Raw genomic sequence first — 21960 nt, 5'->3', positions numbered from 1 at the left:
TATGAATTATTAAAAGGCTTTTAATACCGTATCTCGCAGCAGATTAATAAGTAATATTAGATCATATAACATATCATGTTTTCTAAACGGAAGGAAACAACAAGTAACAATAAAACAATACGTAATCAGAATGGAAAGATGTTATAACTGGTATCCATCAAGGATCAGTCCTGGGGCCATTATCATTTGTAATAATCATAAATGATTTAACAAAAATTGTAAAATCTTACATGTATCTGTTCGTGGATAATACAAAAATCTGTAGAAAAATTAAAAATGATGAAGACAAAAGTATACTACAAGATGATTGAAATACCATGGGAACTTGGAGCGCTAAATGCTTACTGAAAATGTATGTCAGTCGGTCGAAACACATAACATAGAAATGGATCAGAAACAGTTCGTCATCTACTTGAGAAGGACATACAAGTTATAGAAAAGGAAAAGGATATTGGAGTAATTATTGACTCAGAATTTTCATTTGAAAATCACGTCATAACCGGAAAATTAATTGTAATATTACTATAAATAGCAACTGTTTTTATTTTGAGGAACATTACGTGTTCCTGTACCCGAAAACTACTATACTACTATATCCTACTACTATCAGTTGGCCAGTTTAGACCTAGCTAGAAATGATATATAAAGACGAAAAATGTAATAAATAGAAAATTCCTTGATTTTTGATTACTAACAGTTGTATTTCATTTCGTGAGGTGGAAACTTTGATATTTTTTTATCTCCTTTGCACTCGTGAAATAAATATCAACATTTCCACCCCGTTCGATGAAATTCTCTACATTGAAATATAAACAAGTGTGGAAGGCAGTGATAGCATCAGTAAACACGATATAACATGACAAGGTATCACTGTATACCAGCTCAGTATACCAGTATCACTGGGAATTCCACGGTCCCGTCATGTAAAAACCCATGACATGTGTGCGTACGCACGATTTGTCGGTATTATTTACGTGGAACATGTTATAGTACACAGGGGGTAATAGGTCAAGGTCAAACGTTAACTGGTGCAGCTCTGGTGATTCTAAAAACCCCGTGTGACGTCATTGCATGCCAGCTCTACCTCTCTTTGATAAACACAACTCGAGAGAAGTATAATTTGCAACATTTCATCAGTAACTCTACTTCGTTTCAAAGCGGGTTATTTAAATTTCCTTGTACAGGAAAAAAATAGGGAAAACGATTCCAAATCTAATGGTTGTTTTGGAATTCCTTGCTTTATTGTAACAATATTATATTAGCGTGACTTCAAGGGAAAATCCTACCGGTTTACCTAGGTGGGATTACGAAGAAACATGATTATTGAATCAAGGTTCATTCATTTACTTATTCATTTATGTTCCATTTGACAAAACAGCAAATACTGAAATAATTAAGGGGATAGGGGTTTGGTCGTCATCCTTGATAATTAACTTGAAGAAGAAAACAAAATTTGCGAGTTCCAGTTTTGGCATTGCCATAACCAGTCAGGCGACCTATGGCACGAAAAGCTTGGAGAAAACATGCAAATGTTTCTATGGGTAACAGGGATATTTCGTCGGTCGGATAAACGGAAAATTTTTATAGACAATTGAATATAAGTTATTATGCCTATCAGTAATAGAACCACTAAAGTGCATGATAGTGCGGCGGGAAATGGATTAAGCTCTGGTATTTATTTAATAAATTTTATAGTATTTGTATACTAGTATACATGGTGGGGTATGGAATATAATGAAGACAAAATATACATTGTTAGAATTTGCTGCGATACATTTACCATGTAACATGTTTGTGCTGTTTGTTGATGTTGACTTAGATAGATTTATGTCACGATCAGACTCGATCACCATACGCCCCAGACGCTGAAGGTGTCGTACAGATGGCCCTGTTAGTCATAAGCGTCGGTGCTGACCATAGGTCAGTGTGACCAACTCGCGCTCTAGATTTACATATTACAGTACAGCAATATTTTCTCCAATGCTACGCAGGTCATATGTGTATATCATGATTACATGAATAGATTATTCAATCCTATTTGTGTCAAAACGTTTCACAACACTCAACAATAGCACATAAAATAGTTGTTGAAGATGAGTATGCTGAAAAAAGAACTTGAACAGTGTAGCCAATGAATGTATCCCATTGTGTTTTATTTCTTGAGTAACTTATTACGTTAAATATACTCCAATAATTTTATCCATGTAAGTTTAGTACCAAATTATCAAATATGTGAAATACGCGCATACCTGTATATATACTTCGTTTCACCACAATAAATTGGCTAAACTTATTAATGTATTCTGGCAAAGAAATATAAGAAAGATTAGAATGAAGGCATGAAAATAGCCATGCATAAGTTTAACTTCAGAAATATTTTTTTAATATTACTGCAGGTGTTCAACAAGGGTGAATACTATGTCATGTTTTTCTAATAGTTATTAAATATAGAACTTAAGTGTTTTTGTTTGAGTTTCGCTTCGCAAAACGTGTTTTCGTTCTTGTAGATATCCCATATATGGCACACTGAAAACATACACTGTTATTTTACGTCTTTTCAGGCGTATATCAATGTTGTGTGTTCTTGTATGGTGGAACTCTCGTCCTTTTTACAGTGTTATAGTATATCACTGAAGCATGCTGCCGAAGACGCCAAGCATCACACCCCACCCGGTCAACTTTTGATAACAACGGTCGAACCAGTCCCACTCCCTTATATTATATTTTATTAATGCTAAGCGCTACGCTGGAGCAGAAATTAACTACCACTTTTTTAGACTTTGGTGTATATCGGCAAGGGGACAGAACCCAGAGCCTTCCTCAAAAGAGCGAACGCCCAACCAAAGGCCAAAAGTGATGTGCTGTCATGATCAAAAGAGACGTTAGGAAGAAGAAAGTAAATTAGGAAGAAAGAGAAGATAAAATCTGAAATTAAGTCGCCTTTTAAGCATACAATAGAGGCAGCAGATAAAAAGCATTGACATCTACATCGTAAACGTATCTGAACTTTTAAAGTGAATAGTCGGGCAAAGAAAACCAGTCTAAATGCGTTCATTGGCCTTCCAAAAGTTCTCACATATTAATGCGACGGCCAAGTTCTGCTTACGTTCCCCAGTTCTGACCATTAAAGTAAAGGAAAGTTAAAAGCATTGAAAGCGAGGCTGCGTGTAAATGTAACCACGGACATAGTTAGCCGGGAGGACGTTTTAGGATTCCTATAATTGTAATTAATTTCTTCGTACGCAGACATATTTTGGCGAGAGATTTTATTTTTCTCATTCACACCATTTTACCGACTTTAGCCATCCTTGCCCGACTGTTCACTTTAAAACAAGTGAAATGTAACCACTGTATAAGTTTATAACAACAACAAAAAACAAAGAAAAAAGTGATAACACACAGATCCTTCTTTTGTATGCGTCACAAATAAATACTGTTTCTGTCAGAATCTTGACTGTGGACGAAATAATTTGAAAAGCTGTTTCGTGTTCAAGTCATATCGCCCAAGAAACACAGCAAAGCTAAATGTATATATATGTATACATGGACGAAATGTAGTTTTCAATTGATGTAGCAAGTTGTAGAGAATGCATTTGATCTGAAGAACAGGTGGTATAAAGGTCATCCGAACATATTACCCCTTATGGGATGTTGTCAGATCAGTCAGAGGTGAAATTTGACTTCAGAAACATTAATGCAGGTGTTCCTCAAGGGCTAATACTATGTCCATTATTTTTCTTTTTAATGAAATTTTATATAGTTTTTTTTTCCAAAGGGTCCCTCGATCTTTATGTCATTATAGATATATCAGATATGTAGCAATATGAAGACATTTAATATTAAAGCTCGTTACGTTTCTGAAACAAAAAAAAAATAGATTATCAATAAAACTTATAACTACAGAACGTCTATCACGTGTAAGTTATAATTGAAAGATATGCATTGGTAACATTATAATATTACATAATTCACTACATATACATATAGACATGCATAGGTCTAGATGTTTATATTTTAAGGACTCAAAAATATTACACAATAACAATTTGTTATCAGTCATGCATATAGGTCATACAAGTTCTGTGAAGCCGATTCTTCGAAACCCACGGACAGGAAACATGCATGGTAAACAAATCAGTAAGCTCACGCACGTGGCTTCCCGCCAGTTGTTTATGTTTACAGGCCGGTAGGTCAAAGTTCGCGCGGTCACTTTGATGCTGAAGCCACACGCGCTGTATTAATCCGCACAATAATTGACGTGAAAACTATATTTATGATCTTCGCCACTTGAGTCTTAAATAGCTTTCAAGTAAGCGCATCGTCATTAACCAATCAGATTACACAGTTATACGAGTATAGATTAACGGAAACCACAAACATTAACTCATATCAATGAGGACTATATTTTGGTAGTTTTACGACTTGGAAGTAAGTTGACCAGTTAGTTGTGAAAAAGTTGCTCTCAACACCGAAGCTGAGCAGAAAGAGGGCAAACTATGATGATGGAGGTTGTGTTGTTGTTGATGATGTCAATGACCGGTGTCCTGTCTTCACAGTCGTAAGTCTGTTTGTTTTTTATAATTATTATTTAAGATTGCAAATGTACACCAAAGTTCCTGAATGTTAGTTTTACTGATTCATTTAATTCTTCTGAGAATTAAACTTGTTGATCTATCCGTCTTTATTCGTAAATTTTACTTTGTTAACAAATTTTATAAATTATAGAACAATGTTCCATGATTTTTTTGTTTTGTATAAATTTATGCACCTGTGTATTAAATCGATTATGATTTGCTTGCAGCATGTTAAAACATCGTTTAAAATATTAATTATGCGATTTCCTGGCTTGAAATTATAATTGTAGACAAGATTGGTACTGCAGTAAAGGTCTATCTATAAACAATACATTAAACTTAAGTTGTTACAAACAAGGAACAGATTGAAATAATTGAATTAAAATTAAGAAAAAATATTCTTCTCACTATAAAAGATATGTCTTTTCAATTTTTAATTTTTTTTTTTTTGGGGGGGGGGGGGGGGGGGGTATAAAGTGGGTTTTTTTTTGTAACAAAACAGATTTTTTTTTTTTATTAAAAAGCAACTAATTAAGTTCTATTATAGAATCTAAATATACAATTAACAAACCTTGCTGTTGCTGTATAGATAGATATTATATATGTACACTTACGGGTAGATCTAGTTTGTATTGAGCGAAATATTTTTGTTCAGGTATATATATACAGAACTGTATGCATTAACATCCCAACACCCAATCCCTGCATGTACATGCAGAAATATATATTTTTCGACAAAGGTGTTTGTGATTTTGTAATTTACAATATGTCATCCTTTTTAAGCCAAGTGGTATTTAAAAGGGTGCCATTATATAATACGTGTGTAAATTATCAAATCACAATAAAACCTGGCACATCTATCAGTTTGTATCAATAGACTTACTTCTGGAGTTATGGCCCTTTGATAAAGCAAAAACACATTTCTTTATGTGTATACAATTTACATGTATATTATTTTCATGGTTTAGTACTTCAACACATGCAAACAAAACTTCATTTAAACTTGGTAGCTACAAATGTAGGTTAAATATGCCTGATTTCCAAGGGCTCTGCAAAGTTTGATAAGTTGCACTTTCTATGGACAATATTGATGGAGTGATGACCCTTTATACTTATATAAAACTGTAAGCTTGATAATGAATTGATACTTTTTAATAAGATAAATGCTCACCACTTCATGCGAAATTATTTCAATTTGTTAGAATAAATTATAGCCCCATGATCATGACTTGACCAAACAAGTTGTTTTATGCCCTAACTGTCATCTTTAAAAACATATTTTGTATTTCTCTTTTTTTTCGATAATGTTTTTTATTTTAGCAGCCACATCATCATGAGAGGTGTCTGAATTATACATATTATCCTTGACTAGGTCAGATACCAACAGTCTAGGCCACTTCATCAGATAATCCTACAATGTCAAGAGCTCCTCTTAGCACCACATTCATGTGTATACAATCATTTACAATGAGGCTAAGTGCAATATAGATAAAAGAAACAATGAAAATATAATGATGCCTCTTGAATATGTCGCACCACTTTTGAATAATGAAGCATTGATAACTATATCCTCTGTATTCATACTATCGGAAAGAACCAGTTCACATAGTTCACTAATGATAAGTTATATAGGGAATCTGTTCATATTGCCTCACAAGCTTTAATTGCATTCTTAGTTCAGAGGGAACCTGTTCACAATGCATTATCAGCCTTAATTACATTCCTTAGTTACAGAGGGAACCTGTTCACAATGCATTATCAGCCTTAATCACATTTTTAATAGTTACAGACAAAACCTGTCCACAATGCATAATCAGCCTTAATTACATTCCTTAGTTACAGACTGAGAGGGAACCTTTTCACAATGCATTATCAGCCTTAATAACATTCCTTAATTACAGGGGGAACCTTTTCACAATGCATAATCAGCCTTAATTACATTCCTTAGTTACAGAAGAAACCTGTTCACAATGCATTATCAGCCTCAATTACATTCCTTAGTTACAGACTGAGAGGGAACCTTTTCACAATGCATTATCAGCCTTAATAACATTCCTTAATTACAGAGGGAACCTGTTCACAATGCATTATCAGCCTTAATTACATTCCTTAGTTACTGAGGAAACCTGTTCACAATGCATTATCATCCTTAATTACATTCCCTAGTTACAGATGGAACCTGTTCACAAGGCATTATCAGCCTCAATTACATTCCTTAGTTACAGACTGAGAAGGAACCTTTTCACAATGCATTATCAGCCTTAGTTACATTTCTTAGTTATAGAGGGAACCTGTTCACAATGCATTATCAGCCTTAATTAGATAACTTGGTTACAGAGGGAACATGCTTACAATGCATTTTCTGCCTTAATTACATTCCCTAGTTACAGAGGGAACCTGTTCACAATGCATTATCAGCCTCAATTACATTCCTTAGTTACAGACTATAGGGAGGTGTGTTACGATACGATATGTATCATGATACAGAGTTCAGGATACGATATGTATCGCGACATTTTGATAGAAATTTCGAAAGGTTGTGGTGTCGTTGTAGATGTGTTGTTAGGTTGGTTGTATATCCGGAATATTTTAGTTTTTGCTTACACTCATTGAAAAAAAAAAGATTTTAATTCATTTTACATGTTCCATTTTGTAGATTTAGTAGACAGAAACTTAAAGTAAGACCAGCAAGCGGCCTTATAGGCCACATGCTATGACACAAGTTTAGTGTTTTGCTCTGCAAGGGATTCAGCAATTTTGTTACTAACAAACGTTCGGCTGACGTTCACAAAGGGAGATAATCCAGTAGTCAATTTTTATTTTTAGGTATCGCGATACTAATAAATTGTACACCATGCATCGATGCACCATCAAGCGGTGCAATACATTGATGCATCGGTGAATCGTTACACCTCTATTACTGAGAGTACCTGTTTACATGGATCACCATGCTCTCTTTGTTATCTATACTTTAACGTCTTGTTACAGAGGATACCTTTTCACAATGCCACGGCAGCTGTGGCAAGGAACTAAGGAGAAACTGTGTATCACAAGATTTGAAGATGGTGACCCGATTGAATATAACCTTGACCTTGTACACAAAGATTCCAATAGCACCACTAGATATATCTTTGAATCAGGTAAGTAGATGTTCTTTTCTATGTAGCTAAGTTCAAATTTAACTTACATATAAAGTCAAAACTGCATTAAGTGACCTTCCAATGGAAGTTCAAAATAAGGTCACATATGACAGGTGGTCGCTTAAACCAGAGTCAATAATGAAAATAAATGCACCAGATGCATGGTTAATAGTAGAATGTTTCATTAGGATGCATAATTAGACCTACATGTACGTCATGATTTACATGTGAAAATCGAATGTTTTACTCGCCGATGTATCAAAGTTATACATCAAAATATTCTAGGTAAAAGTGGCTAAAAGAAATAATATCAACTGAAGATATAATAAAGATAAATGTAATTATTATACCTCACTTTCATTTAGAATGTTCTGATTGGATTAAACTTGATCACATGACACTGAATAAGTTAGATGTTTCCCCCGGAATTGGAAGGCGAGGGAAATAACCCCAGGGAAATAACCCCCGAGGGAAATAACCCCCGAGGGAAATAACCCCAGGGAAATAACCCCCGAGGGAAATAACCCCAGGGAAATAACCCGTTGGAAGCTCCGCACGTGACCGGAAGTTGACGTCATCTGCAACGTCAACCAACAATGGCAACGGTGTTGTTTATTTTTTTGTAGCCCAACGAATTTAACAACGTTGTTGTTGGGAAATATCTTCATGGGTTCTTTTAACAGAGATTTCTTTTAATTTTGTTCGGTATAATAAAATAATTGTGTCCCTATGTGTCGGGATACATCTAGAATTGTCTCCCTGAAAAGAGTTATTTTCTCTCGGGCTTCACCCTCGAGAAAATAACTCTTTCCAGGGAGACAATTCTAGATGTATCCCTCCACAGAGGGCCATAATTGTATATTATGTACCAGAAGCATGATCAATCCCAAAATGCTTTAATTCACTGAAAACCGGCCGACTGAAGCGTAGCTGTTTACAATGACAACAAGTGCCAGACTCAATTTGGCTTCAGATGTCTGCGGGATCGTTATAAAGAAAAAAAGTTATATAACCATCAAAAATGATGAAATATCAATACACAAGTTATTTCTATTATTTAAATATCATGTACGTTTAATAAATGTCTGTAGACAGCAATGAAATGATGACTGCTTAAATTGCACACGTGTGACACATATGTTGGCAAACAGGTTATTTCCTGGAATTCTATAAAATCATTTCGCTGTGTTTTCAATGAATTAATTGGCAATCAAGTTTATATACGCGTATATTATATAAAATAAGGGCACAGCCCTTCGTGCCCGAAGGGCACAAAGTGCAAAGCACTTCTAAGGTATCAGATCTTAACCAGAAATAATGTTAATGAATTTGGGATAAGCTTTTCATTTCAGTCAATTTTATTGGATAATCAAAAGGCCTAGGATTGAGCAACAAGATAGCCTTTTATATTAGCCATCTCCTCAGATAATCTTCCAGTTGGCAATTACCAGGCAGTATAAGGTCTCATGCAATACCATTTAAAAGCTTTGTCCTGATTTTTCATTGTTCATTTATGAAATGCATTTGTGTCAACTGAAATAGTCCTATGCATATTTATAGATTTCATGATGTTTTTATAAGAAAATCTGGAGGAATTTTATATTCCCATTAGGCATCAGTATCATCAAAAATTCAAAATTAAATGTATGTGTTGCTTCCCTTTATTTCTACAGGTAACAGTCAGTGTTGGACTTTTGATGTTCCTAGTGCCAGCGGAGGCTATACAGCTACGTTCTCCGGGAGGTATAGGAATGGTGAAGATTTTCATCATGAGACTGAAGTCACCGTCCAGAAAAACAGTCACATCACTCTGATACAGTGTGACAAGCCCATGTATAAACCAGGCCAAACAGGTGAGTCTAACACACATTGAAATGTATGTTAATTAGTACAGTTAAACATATTTATGACCAACATGCCCACAAACAAATTACTAATAATTTTCATTTTATGTCAAGGTTTATAAATATGAGGTTAGTTTATTATAAGGATTGGGGATTATAATCTGGGATATAAACATGAAGTAGAAATAAATAATTGATGGGGGACTTGGGGGTGTAAAAAATACATAAAATACAGATACTGTTTATTTAAGGATTAATTTGAATAGATTTTTAATGTTATGGAGGTATAACACAAAAATCTGAGTGTACTCTAAATAACCGCTAAAAATCTATTCAAGTTACAAACTTTTTTTCAGAGGAGATAACTTTATATGTTTCTGCCTAAATTTCTAGGTGGAAAAGGGAAAATAGTTTTACAAATTCCTAATAAAGAAATAATATTTTGTTACAGTTAAATTCAGAATTATGACCATAGATGGAATGATGAAACCAGTAACAGGAGTGGTAAGTCATTTGTATTTATAAATTCTATGAACCAAAGAACTATTCATTTAATTATAATAACATTTTGTACAGTATAATTAAATTTAAGATCATGTTGAATTTTGTTAAATTGATCATTGGAATGTTGTATCCAAGATATTATAGAAATAATTTCTCATGATAAATGTTTGCAGATTTCTTTGGTCAGTGTTGAAAACCCAGCAGGTATCAGAGTGCGGCAGTGGAGAGAGGTTGAAAATTCAAGGGGTAAATTTTACTATTAGCACCTTAGCTCTGAGAATTACCAGCATTTGAAGAATAATCTCAGATGTATCATTAATTGATGTAATATTTTATAACAAAAAAACGATGATTGCTTAACAAAATGAAGAAATGACATGGAAGCAGATGCTAGTATATTTAAAATGTCTGGATAATGGCATCCTTAATCATGCTAACTGGTTGTTGATAATCTTTATTTCAGGGTTAGCAAGCCTTGAAATGGCCCTATCCGCAGATCCTCCTATGGGAAAATGGACCATCACTGTAGAAGTTGAAGGGAAAAGTGAAAAACAGACATTTGTTGTCAAGGAGTATGGTAGGTCTTAAAAAGAAGCATGTTCTATCGTTAAAGAGTATTGGTTTGTCTAGAGATGAATTCTGTATTTGCATATTACAGAGTTTTCCGCCCTTGCAGGTAGGTATTGATTGTGACCCCATGTGTTTGCGAGCGTAATATCATACTATTCTGAGAAAACAACGGGAATTGCGCTCACAAAATAATGACGTAACAATCGCTACCTACCCACAAGGGAGCTAACTCTGTAATATTGTAATAGTTTCTCAGTGTTTTTATAGAAACACCGAGTCCATATTCCTTTTTTTGAGCGTCATTGTCCAATCACTTCAGGGTGGCATTCTTTGACCAAGATTTTTCTTGTAATAAATATGTACATTAGAGAGTGTGTTTGAAATTTATTACAGAAGCAGTATATCTAACATAAAAATTAAAGACCTTTGTTTCGATCCAAACGGTATTATAACACGCTTGTAGAATTTAATTGTTTATTCTACTCGGGTGATATCACACCATATTGACCTCAACAAATGTCTATAATTGATATAAATGGAATCTTTCAGTTCTGCCCAAGTTTGAAGTGACAGTCACACCACCAAAGTACCTATTACCAGATACTCCGCTGATCCAGGGAACAGTATGTGCAAAGTAAGTAGATTTATCTGTCAACAGGATATACTATAGAGATCATTAGATGGTTCTAAATATGGAATTATAAAAGTAATGAATTCATTAAATGTCTTCCTTTTTTAAATTTTTAAAAATATCCTTTGAGTGTGAAATGAATTTCATACATATCCAACAAAAGTCATAACTTGATGAAGAATCCATCTTAATAATCCTTTTAATTGAGAATAAAATTCATCTTTTAGAATTCAAATTTCTGTTAATAGTTGCTTGAACAGTATACTACTCATTGTTGATCAACTATATATAGCATGCATAAAGATATGATCATCCTTTCAATATTTTTTTGCAGGTATACCTATGGCAAACCTGTAAGAGGGATGATGGGATTGGAGATTTGCTACATAAATGAATATTACTACTACGGTGGTGGAGTCCAAAATGATGTCCGTCCTTGTCATAAAAGTCTGGTAGAGGTAAGTTCTGATGTGAAAGGAGGATTTCATAATTGTTGTTAACTGTTTTTAGGTCATCTGACACATAAAAGATGGTAAATTTTCCCCATGGCTTTTTCTTAATAAAAATAATTTTAAAAAATGAATAAGGAACTTCTCCCAACTTTTTGCATGTTAATTTCCCTTAATGGTGCATATTTGACCCTTTTAAATTTTTGTAAATTCTCAATTTAAGAAGACCTGGGACCTGTTTTACTAACTAGAGAATAGGCCCTGCAGTCTGTTCGTGGAAACAAAAAAAATGACCGAGAGAATTTAATTTTTTGATTGGTGGAGGTTATTATTAGAATAATTATTTAGAAAAGTAGAAAATGTTGATTGTTAGTGGCCAAATTGATGCTTTTGTCAGTGAAAATCTATGGTTCTAATCCTAAGCTTGTTTTATTTCTCTAGATTGATGGTTGTTATGAGTTTTCTGTGAACTCTTCGGACTTGGCAATGTCATCCAATCGCTATAGCCTGTGGGGCAGACTTTCGGTTAAAGCCAACATCACAGAGACTGGAACTGGTAAGGCCTCACAACATATAAAACATACCTGGTAGTAATTTGTATCCCCCTCAGGCCCCAAGATCATGAAACGGTCTTTAAGTTTCGACTTAGCCAATCACAGATGCGGTTAAAAAAGGTAGTCCTTTTTTATTGGTCAGCAAAAACTAAGACTATTTCATAATCCCAGACCAAGTGATACTTTTCCCAATAATGCTGAATAGAACGTAAGTTTTGCTATCAAAAAAGATAAATGTATTACAGTTTTGATATTCATAATAATCAGATATTAAAAAAATAATTTGACATATTTTTAAGTGAAAACCTCTTTAGTGAAAAAAATCAAGAAGTACTTGGTAAATACCAGTATTTTGGACTGACTTGACATTTCTGGTTTGTAGGTGTGACCTTATTTGGTGAGTCGAGTGGACCCGAAATGACCCAGACACCTTATACTCTGACAATGACAGATGAAACAAAGGGATATTTTAAACCTTCTTTTCCATACAGAGTAAAGGTATTTAACGAAATGGAAACAAAATATATTATTTTTCTTATAAAATGTTAATTAAAATTTTGATTCACTTTAAAAATTATAAGCTTGTGGCATCCAGTTGTTAGCAAATCTATTTAGATGGTTTCTTCAAATTTGCTTTATTTTAGGTAGTATATACTTTTAGCTGTATTTTAATTTTAGCGCCTTTCATGTTCATGTCATTTGACTAACATATACAAATTTGTTTGACATGTCATTCTCTATACATGTATGTAATGAGATGTAGTGGTTGCGCGAATTTAAGATTGCCTTGATAAATAGTGATGGGCCGATGATCGAAAAAAATTGAAAATTAGCCGAAAACATATTAAAAAACGATGATCGGTTATGAATTTGTAAAACCAATTAATCCAAATTTTCAAAAGTGTTCTAAATCTTTAGATTTGTGTCATGAAACCTTTGTTTAGTCATAATTCAACTGAATAATTAGCCCATTTTTATTACCCTACAGACATTGTTCCCATACAGTACGGTATCCATTATGACACATTAGTCTGTCGCAGTGGACATATTTTCTTGCCACACCAAGTATAATTATACGTGGAAATCTTGGAAAAAGTTTTAATTTCCAATAAATAGAGAAATTATTTCCTGAATTAAAAAACCGATCATTGTAAATTGATCGATTTTGACATTCCAATTATCGTTTTTGAAATTGAAACCGATTCCCATCACAACTAATAAGTTATTACTGCCTCAGCTAGGTTAAATTTGAATACACTAATTTAAGAACATGTATAGTATATAATTCGATTTATTATGATAATAAAAACACAAGACTTGTTCATTGGCAATATTCAGCTTTTAATTATCAAAGAACAATATTGCTTTCTAATACATGTATAATATAACAGGACTGTTTTATGAGCAGGGGCTTTAATTTGTTTGTATATTTATAAATATAACTGATGTGTATTTGAAAACATAATATGCTATTTTAGTTGACAGCCAAAAAGCCTGATGGATCTCCTGCAGCTAATGAATTGATTGAAGTAACTGCCAGGAACTGGGAGTGGGAATTTTTTCAGAATAAGAATTTTACTACAGATGAGAATGGTATCATCACGTTTGCGGTTACTGATATTCCAGAGAACGTTACAAGTATCAGCATCCAGGTCAGTGATAATCCACTATCTTCATCAGTCTTAATTTGGTTAGGAAGGCCAGGGTTTATGTCCCCTGACCAAGACACACCAAAGTCTATAAAAGAGACAACTGGTTTGTTCGTTTGGTATAATGTGACTGGGTGGGGTTTGTTACTTGGTGTCTTCAGTGGCATGCTTCAGTGATATAGCACTATAAAATGGAGAAGAGTTCCACTATACAAGAAGACACAACACAAATATACCGCAGTCTCCCAAAACATACATCCACACTTAATACATGCAACACACTGCATACATGGGAGACAGTTCTTACATGACCCTGGCTGTTAATAGGACTTTAAATTAATCAATCAATCAAACAAACAATTAAAGGCTTTGTCCATGCAGCTTTTTCTTTACTTTTCTATCGTAAACTGCATTAAATGAGTTTTAGCGTTTTTAGGGCCAGACATTTTGTGTTTTTTTTTATTATGAGAGTGTGAATGATATTGTCTGTATTGCAATTATCAATAATGCTGGAATTTTATCACTGTGTTAACTTGTTCAAAATCAATTTTGCTGTAAAATTTAAAGTATAATGATTAGAAGTGGTATTCAGATGAGTGTATTTGTTGTTTGTTCTGCAGGCTAACAGCCCCAGATACAGAAGGAGTTACGACTACTATACCATCATGGATTACCATCGTCTGTATGAGCCACAGGGATACGCGTCAGCACGGAGATGGTATTCTCCATCCAATAGTTACATGCACATTGAGAGAATTACTTCTACGCCCAGCTGTGGTGAGATGCTTGACGTGAAGGTCATGTACACGACTGATCCAAACACAACATACAGATTCTATTATATGGTAAGTCTTGATAATTGAAATTGGAACTCAAAATTAAATTTTTCATTTAATAACTGAACTCCGATGATTGTTGTCCGCCATCCATAAATTTTTATTTCGATAACTGAAAGACTGCGGGTACTCATTATCGTTGGGCCTGCGGCATGTTGGCATGAAGGGCTACCAAGTTTGTTCAAATTAATGACCTTGGCCTTCATTCAAGGTCAAAGGAAGGTCAAAGGGATCGATGGGCTGCAGTCTTTAATGACTTAATGTGTTCTTCAGTTCTTCTTATGTTATATTGTATTGATAGTCAGATGACAGTAAAGGCCCATTGTGCCTCTTGTTGAAACTCTTATTATGTTTTTCCCAACAGGTGATGTCCGACCGCCATGTTGTTTACCATAGCCATCGACACCATCATTTCCACAGACGTGATGCCGTGGAAACACGACCAGTATCTGATTCGATGACACTAGAAGACGCCATTCCTCCCACTAGACGACCATTCTATAGACCTCCTCGCGTCATTAGAGGTACAGTATAACCAGTCTGATCTCAGTACATGTTGCCTTACTGTAAACCAACTTTTGCGGGGGATTCCGTTTCAAATCTTGATATCCTCAGATTTGAAATAAATGAATGGAATTTTCTCTCGATATAAATAATATTGGTAGATAATAATTTGCAGTGATAAACTTTTGCGATTAAACAATAAGAACCAATTGATTCTGTTCTTCAAGAGTATTTGGAGACAATGCAAAACGTATTGAATGGAAAAAAACTGAGATTCTTTTTGTAAATTTTTTTTCCAAAATGAAACTCAAAAACGTACCCGCGCGCTAAATGCGGGTGCGTACAATACACGCAAAAATACGATACTAGAGTCGCGAAATATGCGAAAGTAAATTACACACGAATGTTATGATGCAATGCCAATAACAGCTTTAGATTTTTTTATCATCAGTGCGTATACCAGTTAATGAAACAGATGAAACAAGTGAATCAGAACCTGAACCAACTGCTGAACCAGAACCAGAGGTTCCTGAACCACCAGCACCTGAGGTTTGTTACAATCTACAATTTTCTGTATTAATTATAACCTTCTCATGACTATGACATATAGTGTATTGCTGAATTAATTATTATTGCTTTAATTTCTGTTCCTTTGTCAAGACACACCATAGTCTATATGAGTGGTAGTTTTTGCTCCTGCTTTGCGCTCAGCATAAAAGCAGTGGGACAACTTGTGGGCCTTTTTCCCACAAGACTTGTTTCTATGCTCTGCATCAAGAGACACAATTACAATATAATTTGATATTTGTAATACATCTCCTCCAAACCAACTGTTTCTCTGATCTGGATCTATCTCTATTTATTTCAGCATAATTGAATAACACATTACTTCTTAATTAAGAATACTGTAAAAGTTTTGTGTAAGTTGGTCACTTTTTTCCACAATACTATAGAGGTACACTGTTATAGATATTTTTAGAAAAAAAAATTTTGGTAGGGGGGATTAAACCTGTATAATCCAGAAACCTGTGAAATTCAGAAACATTTTTTTTTTGGTATCTAGGAGGAGGAGATAGAAGAAGAAGAGGAATCTGAACCACAGAGACTTGTTGGCTCCTTTACCTTACATATACCTATTGTGGCGGCCATGGCACCTAATGCCAAGCTACTGGTGTACTACATACGTAACGACATGGAGACTGTCGCTGATAGCATCTCATTTAATGTAGAGAAGTGCTTTAATAACAAGGTGAGTGGGCCAAGCTGGACATTTAACATTGTCTTTCTCTTTGAATATTTGATGAAGGTTTTGTGTGGTGATATCCGTTTAATGAAGCAAGCTGCTTATATTCTGTATTTTCATATTGCAGAATTATCTGTCCTTGAGGGTGGGTATTGATTGTGATGTCATTTCTTTGGCAGTGTAATAAAATAGTTTTTAGAGAAGATGATGGTGAAGTCACACTCAATGCCTACCTGCAAGGACAGATAACTCTGTAATATTCATACAGAATATATGTAAATAGTGATTCTACAGGTCACTAGCTTCAGCTAATGAGAATTAACCTGAAAAAAGAGTGATAGACCTTTAGCATTGGAGTTGTTTTTAACTATTCAATCCTTTTTCTGCCTTCAATATGTCTTAATATCTTTTTCTAAATCATTTTGAGGAGGATCTGATTTGTTGCCTGGTTACTTCTATCACAGAATGATCTCACTGCTAGCTGGTGACTGGCAATATCCTAATTTACAAATCATACAGTTAAAGGGACAATTCACTCAGGCTAATTCTTTTACATAACCAAGAAGCAAAATATGGCATAAATGTATTGTTCTACATTTCTTATGAAACATATAACATAAGATATTGACAAATTCCACGTCATTGTTTAGTATTTTATTTGATACCGTTGTAATTACAAATCGTTGATCAATACGATTAAGCAGGTACAATATGTACGCTGTACCAATATCCGAGCCAAAGTCACGCACGTTAAACAAATGAACTACATAACCACTGTGGAGGTGATATAATGATTTTTAGGCAAAACAATTCACCTAATAAGGTAAACACACTTCTGTCAGAGCGATTTGAGCAGTTCTAGACAAAAGTAGCATTACTCTACGAGCAAGGGACTGGGTTCGGCATACAAGATATTCGACCACAATGTGTAATGGCGGACAGCGAGTGAGTTTGAGCATTTCACACGCATTTCACCACCATGGGATTTTCTGACATATCACAGTAAAACCGACTGATCTAATTTCCATTAGAACTGGGGGTTTTCCGATATATATACAAATTTTAAATGTTCTCGTAGAATGAATTGTCCCTTTAATGACTCTCTTCACCAATACGATTTTCTAGAATCGTCTAGGAAGAAAATAATTAAATATTTTATTACTTTTTGGTTTCTATGGTTAATATACAAAACATTTGATGGTTAACTAATAGATATTAGGTACAAGTGAATTCAAATAATGGAAAGTTATAGCAGATGTATTACATACTAACCCAATGGCTAACATTTATAGCTGTCAATATCAATTAAGCACCAGCAAACACGATTCTGCCATTTACTTTTAAAGGTGAACATGACCTTTGAACCCAAGACTGCCATGCCTGGAAGTGAGGCTAGGATCCGTATCAAGGCTGAACCAGGATCTTTCTGTTCTGTAGGGGCCGTCGACAAAAGTATTAACTTGTTGGGGGGCAACCACCAACTCACACCAGAAAAGGTAGGTGTTTATATGTCCGAAATGGAACAGTCTACATCAGGGGTTAAACATACAGTAAAACCAAAGTTATAACAAACTTCAGGGGACCAACAAATTCACTTCTTTATAAACATACCATATTCGACGCAATAAGCACCTAAAAGTTTAAATATTTGATAAAAACATAATGAAAAGATGCTGATAAGACAAAATTATTGCAAATCTATACTGTTTTGTGTAGTTTTGGTCTTTATTTACTTTATTTATGCTTGGGCAATTGAAATCGAAGCCTCAAAAAGGGTGAGGAGCGCTTTAAGGACATGGGCGCTAATTGGGTTGAATATGGTAGTTCGTAATACACATATTACAAACGTCATGCAGGAACTTTGATGGGGAATAGAATTGACCACATTATAAACATGAATTTGTTGAAAGTATGTTATAAATATGTTTTACCGTAACTATGCATTTATAGTGCATATAAAGTTTAGGATGTTTGTCTCTCCTATCCTTTAAAGAATTAATGGCTTATCTCTCATAACATAGCGGGAGAGATTTTGCATTTCATTCTTTAGGTGATTGGCCAGTAATTGGCCAATGTTTAAGTGTCAAAGGTTAAATTGATTTATTTTTTCACCTTGACCTTGTCAATCTTTCCAGATATATGGTATGATAGATACCCCATACTTCCATTACGGACACTGGAATGATGATCAGGAATACTGCAAAAAGAACTTCCCAGAGCCTGAACCAGAAGATGAAGAGGGACAAGGTATGAACCATATTTGCTTTGATAACTAAATACAAAAATGTACGCCTTTTCCTTAAGTATTGTTCACACTTTCTGTTGAGCTATTGGAATTGTAAGATGTGCCTTGTAGAGATAAGCTTTTGGAGGTGGGGATGTAATGTTAAATTTTGCGAAAATAGCATGTATAAAGATGTTGAGAGAGCTTACAGGTGGGCTTTGTGAGAATAAAAGTTTGTTATGGAGCTTGTTAGAGTAGAAAACGCGTCAGAATTAGCTGACATCAATTAACCATTGACATTGAAGAAAATGTATCAGGTATGTACCAGGCTGTAGGGATAAACATGATGGGTGTGACAAAATCATTATCTATCTCTATATAGCAGCAACTAATTAGGAAAACAAAATCCTCTCAGGCTATATATTGGAAAGAATATGAATATTCCTATTTCACATTATTTTTTAGTGACAAGGCATTATTATGGATACTATGCCTATGACACCAACACAGTAGATGCCATACAGGCCTTCAGGGTAAGTTGATTAAGCAGTATTACATTATAAATACCCATTCCTCAGCTTTGTTTTTATACTGAAAGGCAGTCGATTGGTATTATTGGCCATGGTATGTACATCTCTCCTCGATACTCAATAGTCCTGTAGAATAATTTGGAAGAGAAAAAAATGAAGGTTGATAATATCAAAAAAAAATGGAGAAAACACCAGGTAATACATTTTACTTCTTATTTGAAAAATCTGACAAAAAACACACAAATATTGGCAGGGTCGCATTGATTCCAGTAAACCTGTGGTCTCTGACACATCTTGCTGAATGATGACGTCACAATAGATATTTGATGTCATGGGAATTCCCTTTACGCTATATTTGGGTACGACCTGGACCCATTAATTGGAATCTTATATCAACCTTTGAAGTGATTGCATTGTCATTTAACATGATGTCACAATGCAATATTTCTATATTTGGGTATGACCTGGGGGTTTTGGAATCTTATATCAACCTGAAATGACGTCACAATGGATAGTTCAGAATTTTCTGTTGGATATCGTGTTGTATCGTGGCGGGAAAGTGAAGTTTCATCCAATCAGGAGCGAGCAAAACACACAGCCATATAATAAACAATTTTATTTTACAAAATTGTGATCAAAAGGAATTAGAAACCTGATCTGTAATATACCATAATATTTTACCTTATAAGCGCCCACGGCTTTTAAAAAAAAATGAAAAAGTGAAAAGGTGCTTAATAAGATGAAATTATTGCAAACCTATAGTTTTGTGTAGACTTGGTCTTTATCGATATTGAAATTGAAGGCCTAAATAAGGGGAAGGGGCACCTATAGGGATATTGGCACTTATTGGGTCTAGTAAGGTAATTATAACCTTGTACTGTAATGATCTGAAGTTATATACATCATGTAGAAATCATTCTCATGCAATTAATTCATTCTCTTTGATGTCACTCTCAACATTGTCAGATTGAAATTATGGGATACCACATTCGACCCATTAAGCGCCCATGTCCCTATAAGCGCCCCTCCCCCTTTTTGAGGCCTCAATTTCAATTGCCCAGGCATAAATAAGGACCAAAACTAAATAAAACGGTATAAATTTACAATAATTTTTACTTATTAGCACCTTTTCATTTTCAGATTGATGTTATGGGTTATAATGCACTTTCAACATTGTCAGATTGATATTATGGAATATATGCACTTTCAACATTGTCAGATTGATATTATGGGATATATGCACTTTCAACATTGTCAGATTGATATTATGGGATATATGCACTTTCAACATTGTCAGATTGATGTTATAAGTTATACAGTATGCAATTTTAACATTGTCTTGTAAATTACAGGAACTTCAGATGGTAGTGTTCACAGATTTAACCTTGGAAACCAGACCGTGTTCTCGTAGACGAAGACTTCCTGTTGCTATTTATAACAGACAATATTGTGAGTTCACCATTTTTTAGATCTAGTGCAAACATCTGTAAAGTCAAGCCTGTCCCAAATCTGTCTATGCAGACCACCCAAGGCGCCAAGAAAAAAAATTGTAGTCAAGTGCAAGTTACCCTACTTAGTCCCCTGCAATTACTTTCTGTTCTAAAATCTAAACTGTCAGAAAAGAGATTTAAGTCAAAAAATGCCCTTTTGTCTGCTATTTATCACTTTCTTATGGATGTGCCCATTGAAGACTTTGATTATTGCTTTCAAAATTGGACTTGCAGTCTTAAGGTGTATTCAGGCAGCTGTTTTGTTTTTTGAAAGACAGGTAAAATTAAAATGATCAAATCACTCACAGTTTGGAGTAATCAGGCCAGTGACATTACGTTTCAAACGACCCTCATACCTAGGGCAATTTGTATTGAAATTGACCATTTTGTACCCTGAGAAAGAGGTTTATAATAAGCAGGTGGTCACTATACGGAGGTGATTGCAGGTTGAAAGCAGGTTTAACTGTACCTGTCTAAATGTTGATTGTATTTTAACTTATTTGCTACTAAGACAACTCACTAAGTGATTATGATGATAGCGACTCAACATTTAGGTGTGATATATTAAAATCTATATAGCACACTGATTTGTTGTAGTAAAACAGTTATAAAACTTTTACATCTCTATTAAAAGTAGATGTTGAGTGGATCAATATTAGTTTTCAAGTCATCTGAATATTTCAATTAAATGAAATCAAAAATATTGTGAAATAGTTAATTGGAAAAACAAAATACCTTGAGCTGAAGAGCATCAACAAGTTTCTTCTGTATTTAATGAACAGTTTTATTGCTGTATGTGTTTGCTGTTGTAGCCGTAGGAATGAGTGGGCCCATTGAACCAGAGCTAGTCGATGAAACAGTAGCGTATGATGTGGAAGGTCCGTTGGATGGTGCCCCACCTACTAAAAAGAAAAAGACCAAGACCAGAAGCTTTTTCCCTGAGACTTTTCTTTGGGATTTGGAGTTGATAGGGTATCTAGAATTTTATTTACTGTTTATTTTATTTTCATAGCCCCCCAGCCCAGGGCGGCCCCAATCCCAGGGATGCCAGGCAGAAAAGGAGTTATGGTACCCCACAAACATGTAACATTAAGAAGCTATTTTCCAGACACATGGTTATGGAATTTAGAGCTTGTGGGGTATGTTAAATATATGGATAGATGTGAATAAGGTCAAGGGAAATATATAGGATATGAAAATTAGTGTATTTTGGGGGGA

The 21960-nt window shown here is 34.6% G+C and overlaps 1 protein-coding gene across 1 annotated transcript in view; it reads left to right on the top strand.

Annotated features, from left to right (window-relative positions):
- Positions 1-4399: 4399 nt before the first annotated feature.
- The window catches only part of LOC138333290 (alpha-2-macroglobulin-like protein 1), a 36048-nt gene continuing 18487 nt past the window's right edge, over positions 4400-21960 (top strand). Inside the window, 20 exon segments of the mRNA XM_069281574.1 lie at positions 4400-4558; positions 7563-7714; positions 9388-9567; positions 10010-10062; positions 10236-10308; positions 10526-10639; positions 11182-11266; positions 11598-11721; positions 12154-12268; positions 12649-12764; positions 13745-13918; positions 14536-14760; positions 15116-15275; positions 15707-15804; positions 16319-16504; positions 17845-17994; positions 18634-18745; positions 19188-19255; positions 20605-20701; positions 21555-21714. Coding sequence (XP_069137675.1) covers positions 4497-4558; positions 7563-7714; positions 9388-9567; positions 10010-10062; positions 10236-10308; positions 10526-10639; positions 11182-11266; positions 11598-11721; positions 12154-12268; positions 12649-12764; positions 13745-13918; positions 14536-14760; positions 15116-15275; positions 15707-15804; positions 16319-16504; positions 17845-17994; positions 18634-18745; positions 19188-19255; positions 20605-20701; positions 21555-21714 — 2504 coding nt within the window. The 5' untranslated portion in view covers positions 4400-4496.

Source organism: Argopecten irradians, chromosome 10 (assembly GCF_041381155.1).
Source record: "Argopecten irradians isolate NY chromosome 10, Ai_NY, whole genome shotgun sequence".
In the NCBI taxonomy this organism is placed as follows: Eukaryota; Metazoa; Mollusca; class Bivalvia; order Pectinida; family Pectinidae; genus Argopecten; species Argopecten irradians.
This window is presented reverse-complemented; position numbering and strand designations above follow the sequence as displayed.